General features: G+C 57.3%; 1 protein-coding gene across 14 annotated transcripts in view; it reads right to left on the bottom strand.

Annotated features, from left to right (window-relative positions):
• Positions 1-1271: 1271 nt before the first annotated feature.
• Positions 1272-14102, bottom strand: part of ARHGEF11 (Rho guanine nucleotide exchange factor 11) — an 83415-nt gene continuing 70584 nt past the window's right edge. For 13 of the 14 annotated variants that reach the window (XM_036343002.1, XM_036343013.1, XM_036342998.1 and 10 more), the window contains 19 exons: positions 13651-13830; positions 13521-13568; positions 13124-13311; positions 12689-12835; positions 12352-12431; positions 12089-12214; positions 11422-11539; positions 10356-10534; positions 9669-9744; positions 9233-9400; positions 8427-8517; positions 7609-7734; positions 7102-7163; positions 5957-6175; positions 5276-5638; positions 4110-4205; positions 3147-3367; positions 2767-2956; positions 1272-2534 (listed from right to left, as the gene is read on the bottom strand). In XM_036343002.1, coding sequence (XP_036198895.1) covers positions 2476-2534; positions 2767-2956; positions 3147-3367; positions 4110-4205; positions 5276-5638; positions 5957-6175; positions 7102-7163; positions 7609-7734; positions 8427-8517; positions 9233-9400; positions 9669-9744; positions 10356-10534; positions 11422-11539; positions 12089-12214; positions 12352-12431; positions 12689-12835; positions 13124-13311; positions 13521-13568; positions 13651-13830 — 2737 coding nt within the window. In that variant the 3' untranslated portion in view covers positions 1272-2475. The remainder of the gene's footprint in view (positions 2535-2766; positions 2957-3146; positions 3368-4109; positions 4206-5275; positions 5639-5956; positions 6176-7101; positions 7164-7608; positions 7735-8426; positions 8518-9232; positions 9401-9668; positions 9745-10355; positions 10535-11421; positions 11540-12088; positions 12215-12351; positions 12432-12688; positions 12836-13123; positions 13312-13520; positions 13569-13650; positions 13831-14102) is intronic. The other variant, XM_036343008.1, reaches the window with a different exon arrangement.

Raw genomic sequence — 14102 nt, 5'->3', positions numbered from 1 at the left:
TCCTAGAGCACCTGCACCTACAGATGTCCGCAATCCTAAACCAGGACACCCAAATGGTGCGGGGGCCAGAGGAGTCAGGAGAGCTGGGGGCCCATCAGTGTGGCTCCCTCAGGACCTACTGACAAGGCGGAGTGCACGGGGCTGGCTCCTGGGAGCCAAGAGCCACTTTACAGGGAGCTTCCAGGAAGTGTCCCTCCTTCCCCTCTGGGCAGTTAACCTGGTCCACCTCCCCTCACTCTGTTGCCTCGACAGAGATGTGCTCTCCCTGCCGAGGACGCTCTTGGTGAAGCTCAGTGGCTCTCCAGGCTTCTCGGCCTCTGACCACCTGCTCAGCCCTGGGCAGCTGGCTGAGCTGCTGCAGGAAACCTGGCCAGCGTTAGATTCCCAACACGAGAACACGAGCGATTACAGGTGCCTGGCGAGGCCTAGTCCCCTCAGCTTCTCCAGCTGTTCCTACCTGAATCCTTCTAAGGCAGTAACCTTCCTAATGCCGCAACCCTTGAATACAGTGCCTCATGTTGTGGTGACCCCCAACCATAAAATTATTTTCGTTGCTACTTCATAACTGTAATTTGCTACTGTTATGAATCGTCATGTAAATATCTGATATGCTATATGTGTTTTCTGATGGCCGCGACCCACAGGTTGAGAACCGCTGCTCTAAGGTAAAGCTTCTGTGAACCTTTCCGGCCCATTCTTATTCCGGGACTTAAGCACCAATGACTGTGCCCAACTAGACCATAAGCTCACGAGGTCAGCACCTGGAATCGTGATAGGTTAGGAGGGAGGATATTAGGGCTGAAAGAGAATTTGTCTCTAAGGCCAACAGTGAAGGCGAAGAGATAGTGAAGATTTGGATGGTTAGTCAGAGGATGTGGCTGTGTCGGTCGTGGCTGGCTTGAGGGTGCAGAGCCTGCAGGGGGTGCAGGCTGAGATGCCCCTCCCCTGCATGTTTGCCTTTAAAGCCCTGCCGCTCACTGAGGGCAGCTCAGGCGGTCTCGTGACTTAGGATCCACCGCTCCTGTATGTGTGTGTGTTTAAGTGGGTGAAGTGTCTTTTTGTGTTTTGGCCATGGGGCTGTGTAACTTAGTTTTGCACAACTGTACTTCAGTGAGCACACATTTGGAGCTTGGGAGAGAATAGGGCAAGAGCTGGGTCTGGGACTGGACGTCGGGTGAGGGGGGACATCCTTCTGTCCCTCTATCCAGCCGCAGGGGGAACAACCACAATACCTTTTATCATAGCAGTTCCAAGAATCACACACACACCACAACAGTTGAAGAATATTTAACTTTTCTTAAAAAAAAAATCTTAATCATGAAAGGAAGAAAATAAGAGTATACATTATTTTAACAGCAGAACAGTCATTTCCATATCTGTATTTTATATATTATATATATATTTATATATGTATATATACACCTAGCACAGTGTGTATATTCTGTGAGTCAGTGGGGAGTGCCATGGACATGGTAACAGGGGCCAATGTTGCAGTGGCTCCTGGGGTGGTCCTGGGTGAACTTAGGGACTCCAGCATTTGAACCCCCTACTCTGGGGCCCACCCAGTTTTTAGCTCCGTACCTGATACACCGGTTTTCTGTAGGGAAAGGGTGGACACAGGTGGGGTAAGAAGTCCCCTGAAGATGGGAAGTCCAGTGGGGAGGGTGTAGCTTGGCCCTGAGCCACGGAGACCGGACTCCCGCGCTAGGTGGGCCCACAAGGGACTGGCTCAACCTTCAGGCCCTGACCCAGGAGCTGGGCGAGAACTAGGAGTTGCACCTCCTCTCCCCTTGGCAGTGGCTCTGTGGCTGCTTCCAGCACGCCAGGAACAGAAAGGTCCAAGTTATTTACAACAGCAAAGATGCACATACAATACATACATATTTATAGGAATCCAAGTGACGGAGAGGAGAGGTGGAGGCACCCCCCCGAGCCTGGGGACCCTGGGGGGAAGGAGGGGGAAGAAAGTGCATTTACACAGAAGCCTTCCCCATCCCCTCGCATGCCTGAGGTACCCACGCGCACCAGTGGACGCGCATACGTGGGACAAGGGGGCCTTAAAGATGCAGTCAGCATGCACAGGACCGGTGGCCTGAGGGAGGGGAAAAGACCCTGAAACTGGCCCTGGCCGGTGCTGCTCAGTGGTTAGTGTTGGAGTCCCGGTCACCCGGGCTGCAGGTTTGATCCCCAGCCTCTGGTCAGGGTGCCAGCGAGAGGCAACCACTCGATGTCTCTCTCCCCCACCCCCTTTTCCACTTTCTCTTAAAAAAAAAAATCAATGGAAAATATCCTCGGGTTGAGGATGAGCAAGACACTGAAACTGGACTCCCAGGCAACATGCGGGTCTGCCCCGGTAGATCCGTCTCCGGAACTGCCTCTATCTACCACGGGCGGAGGCTGGGTATCCCCACCCTGCGCCCTGCCCTAGGCCATCCCGAGCAAGGAGTGGGGTCAGAGGACCGGTGGTGTGCACAGCTACAGTCCTGGGGGTGTGGCTGCGTCTGCCACGCTGTCTTCCCGGGGGCTTCTGGTGCCTGTGGAGGATGCAGTGATGACTGAGGAACTGGCCTCTGAGATGACTCCTCTCATGTTTTGCCCGGAAAGTCCTCAAGCTCGTAAGAACGGGGGGATTACCTGTACTCAGGGAGCAATGAGACCCCCCCCCCCCCAGAACCCCTTTTCGCCTCACACTGCACGGCAGCGTGTCCTCACTAGCGGACGCTTCCTCCCCTGGGCTGGTACGAAGAGGAAATCAGCTTCACTCACTGTCCTCGGGGCAGGGCCCCAGCTCGTGGCTGTCCCAGGGGTCAGAGGGCGGGGGGTCCTTCACTGGAGGGGACAGGGAGCAATCTGCCCACTTCGCCGCTTCTGTGTGGAAACTGCCCACAGGCGTGGTGCCGCCAGAGGACTCGCCCCCGAGGGACCTGAGCAGCTCCCTGTAGGCCAGCTCCATGTCCTGGAAGAGTGCGGAAGGTCCGGTTCAGAAGGTCCCTGGGTGCATCGAGGGGAGCCCTGGGCAGGCCAAGAGCTAGGGCTCCCATGGACACACCACCAGTCCAAGCTACCCGCCCCCCCATCCCCCCCACCCCCCGACTGAAAACAGGCTGCTCCTACTGCCTTGAGGGCCTGAGCTCCAGTCCCCTCACCTTGAGCTTGTTGAGCTTGAGGGTGAGTTGCTCAATGGTTTGGAAGATTATGCCCATGTCCTTGACGGCCAGGCTGGGGGGCGAGCAGCTGGGGCGCCTCGGCTCTCCATTGCCTCCCCGCGGCTGCGGCTCGGTCCGCCAGACAGGGAGGCCGTTGGGCTGAGAGAGGTCGGTGCTGGAGTCGGGGGGTCCTGCTGGCATGCTGACATAGAAACAGTTCCCTGTCCCCATGGCGAGAGGGAGAGATTAGGAGGCAAGTGCAGAGCAAGGGGAAGCCACCCTCTCGCCCTTGGCGCTCGCCGTGCTGCCTGACTGGGCCAGAGACGGTCCTACGATGAGCTCAGAGCACTCGCCTCCTGCTGCCTACTGCGCGCCTGGGCGCTGCTCCTCCACAGAGCCTTCTGGATGGCAATGCTTAGCGTGTCCCATCCCCGGGGCAGACACTCAGGGTGACAGTTAAGGCAGGAGTGGCAGGGCTGTGTTTCATTTGGGAAATGGGGAAGGGCTCCCATTCCTAGAAGGAAGGGTAAGGAGGTGGTGGCTGGTTTAGGAACTTGTGAAAAGCCATGGGCAGTAGCCTCCTTGACCCTGCCCATCGGCCATTTACTTCACAATCCAGGAGATACCTCCACTCATCATTGGGGGTCAGGCAGCCGGAGGAAGGACGCAGAGGGTCCCTGCCCGGGCAGTAGGCATAGGTGGATGCCAAGGAACTGTGGTGTGGAGGGCACGTAAGCCTATGTCCACCGTGACACTGGAGTAGTGGCTGGTGTGGGCAAGGACACTGGGCACTGGGCCAGGCCTCCCACCCACATGACAGCACAGCGGCTCACCCTCCTACTCTGCAAGACACCTGGGCAGCTCTCGACAAGGGGGTGGCACAAGGCCTGTCCCTGTCTGTGGCCCAGGGCCCGGCTCTGCCCTCTGGGCCCCACTCTCTGGCTCCCAGGAGGGGTTTATTACCCGTAGCCTTTGCTCCGCCTTCCACTTCAGGTGGCTCAGCCTCTGACTGGCCACCCTCTGGTAGAGCAGGGACAGCCTTACTGCCTGCCACCTCAGCTGCACCGCCACCGCCACCACCACCACCAGGGAGAGCAGAAACCAAAAGAGAAGGGAAGGGAAGGGAAGGAGAGGAGGAAGAAATGGGGGTGGAGAGAAAGAAAAAGGGAAGAACACAGTGAACACAAGCTCACACGTGACTCTTCCCCAGGGAGCTGCAGAGAACTTTCCCACCAATTCACCAAAGGAGAGAGAAGGAAGGTCAGTTCCCAGAAACCCAGGAGAGAGGGCAGACCATGAGCAGATGAGTAATAAATGCTCCTGGAAAGGGAGGCAGAGCTGAGCGCGAGGGGAGGATCAGGAACTGGCACTGACAGGAATCGCATCCCACTCCTCAGGGGCGCCCTGGCCTGCTGCTCTCCTCCACCAGGCCTCCCTCTCCCGCTGACCCCTCCCCTGCCAGGGCTCACTGCTCTGGCCAAACCCATCCTGAGCACCATCCTGGCAGGCTCAGCTTTGCTGGTCTTAAAGCGTCCACCATATCCACAGCTGGGTGCCCTCCCTGCCACCTCCTTCACTCCCCACACCCCTTACTCTCCGAGCATCTTCCCCGACTTGTCCGAAGGCCCCTCTCTCAGCTCAACCTCTAGTTTAGCGCTTCTCCACCCCCACAAGCCAGTGCCTTCATCTCTGCCACCTGAAGGGACTGGCTGCAAGCAGGAGTCCTTGTCTCTGCAGCCTGAGGCTCTGAGAAGAGCCTCACCTTTTCCTTAGGCCTGGCAGACGAGTGAGGGACACTAGCAGAGACTCTTACTGATGGCTGATCAGTGCCAGGTACGAGGCACTATCCTCGTATTACAGAAGGAAGTTCAGGGCTGGTTCCAAGTTTGCTCTAACATCACAGAGACATGAAGTGATGGAGCTGGGGCTTTGGCTCTTGGCTGTCTGACCGCAAAGCCTTTGCCCTCTGCATGCTATCAGCATGTCTCCTTCCCCTAGGACCCAGGGTGAGCCCTGCACACGTGTGGCTTCCAGAATAAGGTGGGGAAGGAAGCAGCCTTTGGAAGACTCGCCTCTACCCTAGCAAAATCGGGCGTTTGTCTCCCCAGTGGGCCCCAAATTTATCTTACCTTTTCTCACAACTTTGTAACTTCCTGCTGCCTCTGTGCTTGAAGCCTCTTCCTCTGGACTCCTGTCTAGCTCAGGAGGCTCCCAGATCCCAGAATTTCTTGTCCTTGGAGGCAGGTGTTCCAGAGAACAGAGAGCCGCATCCTCCGGCTCTGGCTGGCCCCCCTCTGGCCCTGGGAGCTGGGTGTTCTCCCCTTCACCCTCAGTGGGAGCTCTTCCAGGGGAGCCTGGGTCCCAGGGGTGAGAGGTGATGCTGACGACAGAAGGTGTAGGTGTCAGGTCGTCCTCGGGCTCCCCAGCAGCCTGTGGTTCCCTGGGGTGACTTGGCAGCCGGCCCCGCAGGATCAGGTGCCGCAGGATCTCCACTGGAGGGAAACAGGGAGGTGGCTTCCCTGGCACAGGACCCAGCCAGCAGCAGGAAGAGCGCAGAGGTGGCAGGAGGGTGGCTAACTCCCCTCCCACCGCCAACTCGGTGAACCCGCCTCCTTAGTCACCCGGTGGAGCTGGAGGGCTCTGGCCAGCTAGCAGGGCTGGGGAATGGGAGTGACAACTGTGTCTCGGCATCATCCTGCCTCAAACCAGGGAGAACCTCCAGGCAGGTGGAGGGTGCAGACAGCTGCCAGTTCACACTGCTCATGCTACTGGGGAACGGGGGCCGATGGCAGGGCCCACGAGGCACTCACCATCTTCTAGGGCGGCATCGGCAAGTCCTTCCATGAACAGAGGCCCTGGGAGGGGCAGGACGATGGGGTCTCTGGTCCTGCCACCCCTGTTCTCTCCATCCAGGGATGCGGAAGGGTGAGGCAGGGCACCCAGCTCCGTGGCCTCCATGCTGCTCTCATGCTTGAGGTCCTCCAGCAGGACCGAGTGCTTCCCTGTGACCCCCTGTTGGGGCCCAGTACCTGTGGTGGTGGAAGGTCAGTGTAAGGCAGGGACAGAGGGAAGGCACGTGGGGGTTGATCCCATGCCTAGCTTTGGATTTAAGGGGCTGGGAACATTGGGTGATTCATCTACAATGTGTACTGAACACCCACTATGGCTGGGCACTGTCCCGGCTCTTGGCATACATCAGTAAATAAAGATCTCTGTCTAATTCAAGTGCAGGGACACAGAGGAACAATAAAATAGGCCAATCACGGAAATAAATCGGAAGGTGAGACGCACTGTAGGAAAGAAGGAAAACAAGAGCAGGGTGGAGGGTCGGGCGTGCTGGCCACGGTACTAAACAGAGGGCCAAAGAAGGCGCACTGGCGCAAAGGTAAGACTTGAAGGAGGTGTGGACGTTAGGAGGAAAAGCATGTTAAGCAGAAAAAACAGGAAAGGGACACAGCCAGGTTGCCTACCCAGGGAGATTTCTCTCTAAACTCACGACCCTAAACTAATTCACATACAAACTATCAATAAGAACTGTCTGGGGCCCTCTTGCCTCTGCCCATTTCATTCCAGTAATTGTCTTCAGCCCTTTGAGCTCCCACTCCTCCTGACGACCCCTCACAGTGCACTCCCTGATACGCAGCTTCTGCCTGCATCTCGTTCTCCACTAGTAACCCCTGGTGGGGGAAGCAGGGGGTCCTGGACCCCCAAATATCCCTCTCTTCCTCCACTGCTCAGTGCCTATCACCGTGAGCCAGGGCCACAATCTCTGTTCAGGTGAGCTAGTCTACACTCCCTTGTCTGTTTTCCTTCCTCGTCCAGGCTCTTTCTTCCTCCCTTTATTCCCCTGATGGATCCCTCCCATCACCCCACCCCACCCCTGACCACCTTCCTACCTGTGCCTGCAAAAAATGGACTGGGGTTGTCTCCCACAAAGACCATCCAGGGGACTTACCTCCAGGGAGCACCTCTGGTTCTGGTTCCCTCTGAAATACTTCTGAGTCATCCAGTCCTACCCTGAAGGAAGAAACGGGCAAGCAAGCGATCACCTGCCGGAATGCTGGCTCTCCGCCACCCAGGAGCCCAGAGGTCATGAAATTCCACCCTGGCCTCCAGAGTGAGAATGGGCAATGAGGGCGCAGGGATCAAGGAGGAAGGTGCTCGGTTTCAGCACCTGCTGTCTGACTGGCAGCCCGGAGAGGAGGATGGATGCTGGCCAAGCCTCTCCCGGTCCCGATTCTACCTCCCGCCCCGCTTTAGGTGCAGTCTCCATTACAGCCATGCGGGGCTGTTGGGGACAGCACACAGGGAGGGAGGGCAGAGTGTGGGACCGTCCCTCTGTCTGCCTGCTACCACCTGTCTACTGAGGCTGCCCATCCCCAGAGGTGAAGGCTGAAGAACAGCAGAAAACAAGGGGTGTGGGGGGGGGGGGGGTAAGCAAGGGGCCTGGAGGGCTAAGTACCTGCTGGACCTGGGGCTCTGGTGGGCTGACTCCTGAGGGCCTGGGGGTGGAGGAAGGACAGGGGTCGGGGCAGCTCCTGGGTGCCTGGTGGCATTCCGCACAGCCTCTTCTAGGAGTTCCATCCACCTGTAGCTCGACAGGAGTAGAGAGGACTGGTGAAGGGAGCCAGGTCCAGGCACACAGTATCTCACCTGAAACCCTGCCCAGAGCCCTGAAGCCTTTCCCACACCCTCTCCGGGACCCTGGGCCCGCAGGTCCCCACTGCCCCACACAGTCCTGCTGGCTGCTGCTGTGCAGCTCTATTACTTGCAGCTCCAATGACTGAACACCAACCTCTGTTATACTCTGTGCTGAGCATCCTGTATCTGTTCTCTCTCAAGAAAACCCTCAATACCCACATTTACAGATGAAAACCTGAAGCTGAGAAACTGCCTGACTCAACCTGTCTCCTCCTACTGTGCACTGCCTAGTCAGGGGGTGAGGATGAGGGCCCTGAAAGCAAATATCGAAGAAGAACATGTGACTTTAAAACACTCCGTTGGGAAGGGAAGCAAACCCTAGCAGAAAGGGGATGGAGCCAGAGAAAGGAAAGGAGAGCAAAGTGGCTGGGAGACTGCTGGGAACTCCCCCGCCCTCCCACTGCTCACAGGGCAGGGAGGGTCCCACAAGCGTCTCGATGTCTGTCTATCTGAAACTTCCTTGCCCAATGCCTGCCCTCCGACTGCTCTGGGGCCCGTCCCTGGCCTCACTGTCCTCATACACACCATCCTGGTCCCTAAGCGACAGCAGTGATAAGGGACCCTTGAACCAATTCTCACGTGTTCTTGTCTGAGGACGTCAATGCCACCAGCTCATAGATCTGGGGTGGACCCAACTCGGAGGTGCAGATGATGAATAAGGCCCGCTTGTCTGTGAGGAAACAAGGAGAAGGCATGGTGTTGGGGGTAGCAGAGGCCCGACTCCAGCCTGGGCCAGGGAGCCAGAGTGGATGAAGGATGCAGCGTAAGACAGACCTGGGTCATCCAAACCACTTGGGACCTACTTACAAGGGACAGAGGCGACTCTGGAACCCCTAATGGCACCTTTCATGGCCACCCATTACACTCCTGCTTTCCTAACAACACAGGCTGACGTGTGTGGTGCTTGGGTTTATAAAACTTTTCATGACCACCAGGCCTTTGATCCCCCACGTCAGGGATGAGGAAAGCGAGCCTGAGCGTGTGGCCGCCAGAGCCCTTCCCTGTGCACATGCCACTTCTCACAGAAACGTCTGTCCCCTGGACTAGACTCTACTGCGGGGCTTCGGTTCTTCCTGCCCCTCTTGCAGCAGGAAGGCTTGTCCTACTCCTCTCTGCCCAACCCTATTCTTCCCAATCCTGCCTCCACACCCTTAGCTCGTCTGGGTGCTCACAGCCCCTCCTGGTCCCCCATCCAACCCATCATCCGACCCCATTTGGGATCACATCCTCCGTAGATGGGTCAAGACAGGAGGAAAGGAACGCAGGTGGACCCATAACTCCCGTAGGCCCCAGACTGGCCCTGCATCACCCAGTGCTCACTGCACATCAGTGACCGTGATCATGGCCCTGGGGCCCAGGCCGGCGGGGACGTCTGCTCACAGCACCTGTGGCCACGGAGCGGACGAGAACGGCGTTGAGCTTGAGCACGGGGCTGAAGGTCTGCTTGCTGTCAGAGGAGCCCACGGCTGTCTTGCTGTGGCACTTAAGCAGCAGCTTCTCATCCTGTTTCAGCAGCAGCACAAGGAGGTCCTCCAGCAGCAGCACGTGGAGGTCTGGGAGGGGGTGGTGCTCGTGAGGCATTTCCAGCTCCTGCCCCACCATCCACACACACGGCGCCAGGGGCTCTGGGACGCTGGCCCTTTCTTCTTGGTACCCCCCAGGCTGTGCATAAGGAGTCTGAACTCTCCTAGTTAAGCTGAATCCCGGCTCCCTTTAGAGCACAGGCTCCAGGAGTCATGCTCCAAGGAGGGAGGTGCTGGGGCAGCCCGGCCCTCCACAGCCTTCCCCTGGCCCCAGCACGCCCCCCCCGCCCCCCCATACCCAGGGTCTTATCCTTGCTGATCCTCCACGTCAGGGGCCCCTCATGGATCATCTTCCTGGTTGTAAGATCCAGGCTCTGTTAAGGAGAAACCATTTGTTCATTCACTCATCCATTCAACAAGTATTTGAGAACCTACTGTGTGCCAGACACCATGCTAGGGTGCTCGGGATCAGTGGTGACAAGAAATAGTCCTTGCCCTTACCCTCTTGCGAGGGACACAGACAAGTGAACAGGCCGCCACGAAGTCATGGGCCTTGTGCTGGACTGGGGGCTATGCCGACAGCTCTGATTTCGGTCTCTCGTCCACCCCATTCCACATGCCATCCACCTTCCTAAGAAGATCACTGCTTCACTTACCCATTCCTTCAGCTTTATTCCCTCCCAAAGGACCTTTACACCTCACCTCATGTTGGAACTCCCACCCCCTGCTCTTCCCGGCTGAGTCTAACATCTAGTCTTTATTGGTGGAGCTGTCTGCCCATGTCTGTCTAGAGATGGACTGACAATGGTAACTGGAGGTATGTGTGTTCCAGGGCCCCACCACACCATCCTACCAGACAGGCCCAAGTCTCCTGCCTCCCACTCTTCAGGCACTGACCAGAGTTCTCTCCAGGGTGCCCCAGAAGTGTGTGCGCGCGCATGGGTGTGCGTGCGCAGGGGTGACCATGCTGCCCTCTGCCTCCTACCTTGAATTCTGCTGCCAAGGGGTTGCTGGCCCTCTCCAGGGAGGTAGTGTCCAGGCGTTTCTGATAGCCCTCTAAACGGTGCCGGTTCTCTGTCTGCTTCACCGCTTCATTCACGTACTTAAGAATTTCCCGGCACTGATCCCGGGCCCGGCAGAGCTTCTCATGCTCAGAGGTGCCACCTACCAATCAGCATAGAGGAGACAGGAGCTCGTTCCTGCCCGAGAAGCCTGGAGTCCGAATCCACCTGGCTACTCACACCCCACCGACACGCAGGTAGGGGTATAGATTCGCCACCCTTGCCTCATCTGAGGACCTCAAGTGTAACGTTATCTTTACTGAGGGCCATCGGATTTCAGATCATTGCTCTGAAGACACCAATAGCTCTTGGGAATTCTTGCCTCGCCCACAACCAGCTCTGCAGATGTGGGGGCAGGAACAGAGACTGGGCGAGTGCGGTGACTGGGCCTCTAGGTTAGCTGTTAAGTTGCACTGAGGTGCCTCACACTGTATACCCTGACTCCAATATCCCAAATTTGAGAGGTGAAAGATGCTCAGGATCCCAGGAACAGTGAAAAACGGGTTAGACCCCCTTATTCAGCATGGTCCCTACTCCGCTAGTTACCACACACGGTTGTGTCTTTTGTGCATTGCAGAGGCATCGTGTGTGTGTGTGTGTGTGTGTGTGTGTGTGTGTGTGTGTGTGTGTGGTGGTGGGGGGGGGGGGGAATGGGGACTAAAATCCAGCCATGGCCCCTGGTGTGGAACCATGACCATCAGTGGAGCCAAGGTGCCCCCCATGGACCAGCCTGTGTCCACTCAGATGCTGTCCTCCGAGCTGTACAAAGGCCCCACAGGACTAGAGGTAGCCCGCACCCCCTGCCACTGCTGTGCACCTTACTTTCCCCAAGTACAGTGACAATCATTATCTTCTTTGAGACTGCTCGTGACAAGGCGAGGATGAAGACCAGAAAGGTCCAGTGACTTCCTAAGGTCACCAAGTCAGTGCTAGGACTGGGGTCTGAAATGAGGGTTGCTGCCCCCCTGCTAGCCCCTCGCCCAGCCCTACCCTCCGTGTGCTTGATGATGCTCTCCAGCAGCAGTGGGTACTTGGTCAGCCGCTGCATCTCAGAGATGATGAGGTCCCGCAGCTGTAGCCGCCGGCACTGAGGGTGGCTCTCAGCCTCCTAGACGAAAGGAGGCACAGACAGGAAGATGCCAACCCAGGGTTAGGAGCTGGTTTATGGGCTCAGGACCTGGGTGGGTGTGAAAATGCCAAATAGGTCCCAACTCCAGAGTGTAAGTCAGAACAGCGATGGCAGCTTTTTTCTTGAATATTTAAGGAAAGGCATGTGGGGGCAGGGAGACAGGAGCCTATGGGAGGGATATGGTCGAAGGAGCCATGCAGAGCATGTGTTACTCCCCCTTTACAGACAGTAAACGAGTGAGCGGACCTAATGACTGCTTATCCAGTGTTCCGTCCAGCAAACAGCAGCCTCTGCCTTGAGAGGAGATATATGTCAGTGTTTTGGGAGAGGTGGCATGAGGGAGGGTGCAGATGGGTGCAGGGAGTTCACATTATCCTCCCCGGTAGAGAGGAGGGCCAGGGGTGCTTGGAGCTGGGGCCCAGGAGCAAGTTTGAGAGATCTGGCCCTGCCCGTCTTTATTGAGATATGACTGACCTGGCTAAATTTTAGTGGCGATGAGAGAAGGCGGAAGGAGGGCCAAGAACGCACCTGCATGAAGAGCTGGAATCGGCTCTCCTTCCGCTGCTTGGTCTTGATCAGCTCCAGGGCTATGGACTGGTATGAGCAGAACTGGGCGGCCACTTGCTGGAGTTCCTCTCGGGCAGGACCATCAAACTGAGAGGCAGAGTGGACACGGGCAAGCATCATCACATCCCTACCTGGGACTGGTCCCTCCCCAGCTCCTCCTCTGCCACAGCCTCAAGCCTTGGTAATGACCCCCCTCTCCTCCAGGCAGAAGTTCGCAGCTATACCCGAGCCAGCATGAGGTCACTGATTTCTTCGATGATGGGGCCCTCCTCCCGGAGCTTCTTCATGGCTTCACACCAGGAATCTGGGCAAGGGGAGAAGAATCAGCAAGGCCTGGGTGGCTGCAGAGGGTGTGACAGCAGTGCTGTGGGGAAAGGTCTGGAAACCAGGATGCTCTGGGGGGAACTGGAATGCTGGCTTCAGGTGGTACAAGAGGATTGCCAGGACTTGCTACCCAGAGAGGTCCCAGCATGTGGGTAAAAGTGGAACAGAAGCCTGAAGGCTAGCAAGAGGGGTGTGGAGGGAGGAGGCGGTGTGTGTGGGGGGGAAACAGCTCCTCACTGTGGATCTCTATGAGTTCAGGGAGGTTGGGGAAGAGCCGGGCCAGCTCCTCCCGGGGCATCAGGTTCTCCTTCTTCATCCGCTGGTAGAAGATCAGGTCCAGGACCCGGAGTGTGCGCAGATGGGAAGCCTCCGTCACAAACAACTCTGAGCGGCGGTTGTGACGGGAGGAAAAAGACGGGGAGAAAACGTGTCAGCAAGTATCCAGTCACTACCGTCCAAACCACTTTATTTTGGGGGAACTGAGTACTGTTTTCAAATTGTACATGGACTTTCTCTCACCTAAGGGTCAGAACTGAGTTGTTCCTTAGGATCAACAAGGACCTGGACCTGTCCCCAGGGCCCCACCCTGTTGACTCCCCACCACCGATTCCCACACGAGTGAGAGTGGAAACAGGGTGAGTAGGGACGGGGTGAAGAGGAGCACGTTCTCACCGTTGATGACCTCCTGCCGGTCAATCTCCCTCTGGGTTAGCCCTGCCACCACATCCTTGCCCACTGTGTGCTGCCAGTTTTGGGTGTCTGGCTCGAGCTCCAGGTCGGACAGCTGGCCCAGGTCATCCTCTAGGAGGTGGGGGAGGAGGACATCTGTGCAGAACCCCAGGCTGGGGGACTCAATGCTCCTGGGAGAAAATGAGCAGCTTAGCTTTATTTGGAGGAAAAACTCACACTAGGGGTTTGTCCCTCCTCCTCCTGCTTGCCCGGTGCCCACTGGAAAGCAGCAGGCCATGGAGGAGATGCACACCTAACCAGCCACTCAGGGGGGAGAGGAACAGTGGAACATGCTGGAACTCAGACACCTAAGAGAAGTGCTACTGCACCCATCACTCACCTGCGACCCATTTTGGGGGTGAAGGGAGGAGTAGGGTTCTCAAGAGACCTGTGGAGAGAACGTTAACTCTCAGAACCCGCGGCTCCTGCCCCTGCGCTATCAGCGGGCTGAGCCCCGGAGCCCTGCCCACCTGGTGGAGAGGCTGGAGGCAGACGACGAGGCTGACTGGTGGAGGCGAGCAGCCTCCGCGGCTGCATCCATGTCAACGTCACTGCGAGAGCGGGGCACATTCTCCGTCTTGCGAGAGCGCTTCAGCTCCTCCCGGCCCTTCAGGCTCTCAGAGCGGCCCAAGCGAATCTCTGAGCGCGAGCTGGGGAAAAGGGCGAGAGACCTTGGGATCCCATGTCCTGGCCAGCTTCATCTGCTGCCCCATCTCAAGGACGCCTCAGGGTGCAGATTCTCCACCCCATCCCCACAAAAGGCCCAAACACCACGATTCACCCGAACACTAACATTCCTAGAGGAAAGACACTTTCCCACGATAAATGCTTCTGCTGCTCTACAAAGTTCTCCCCTCCCGGCCGGGGAAGGACAGAGCCTCTCGTCTTGCTCAGGACGGATCAGAAAGCTATCCTAACAGGA

Source organism: Myotis myotis, unplaced genomic scaffold (assembly GCF_014108235.1).
Source record: "Myotis myotis isolate mMyoMyo1 unplaced genomic scaffold, mMyoMyo1.p scaffold_m19_p_18, whole genome shotgun sequence".
In the NCBI taxonomy this organism is placed as follows: Eukaryota; Metazoa; Chordata; class Mammalia; order Chiroptera; family Vespertilionidae; genus Myotis; species Myotis myotis.
This window is presented reverse-complemented; position numbering and strand designations above follow the sequence as displayed.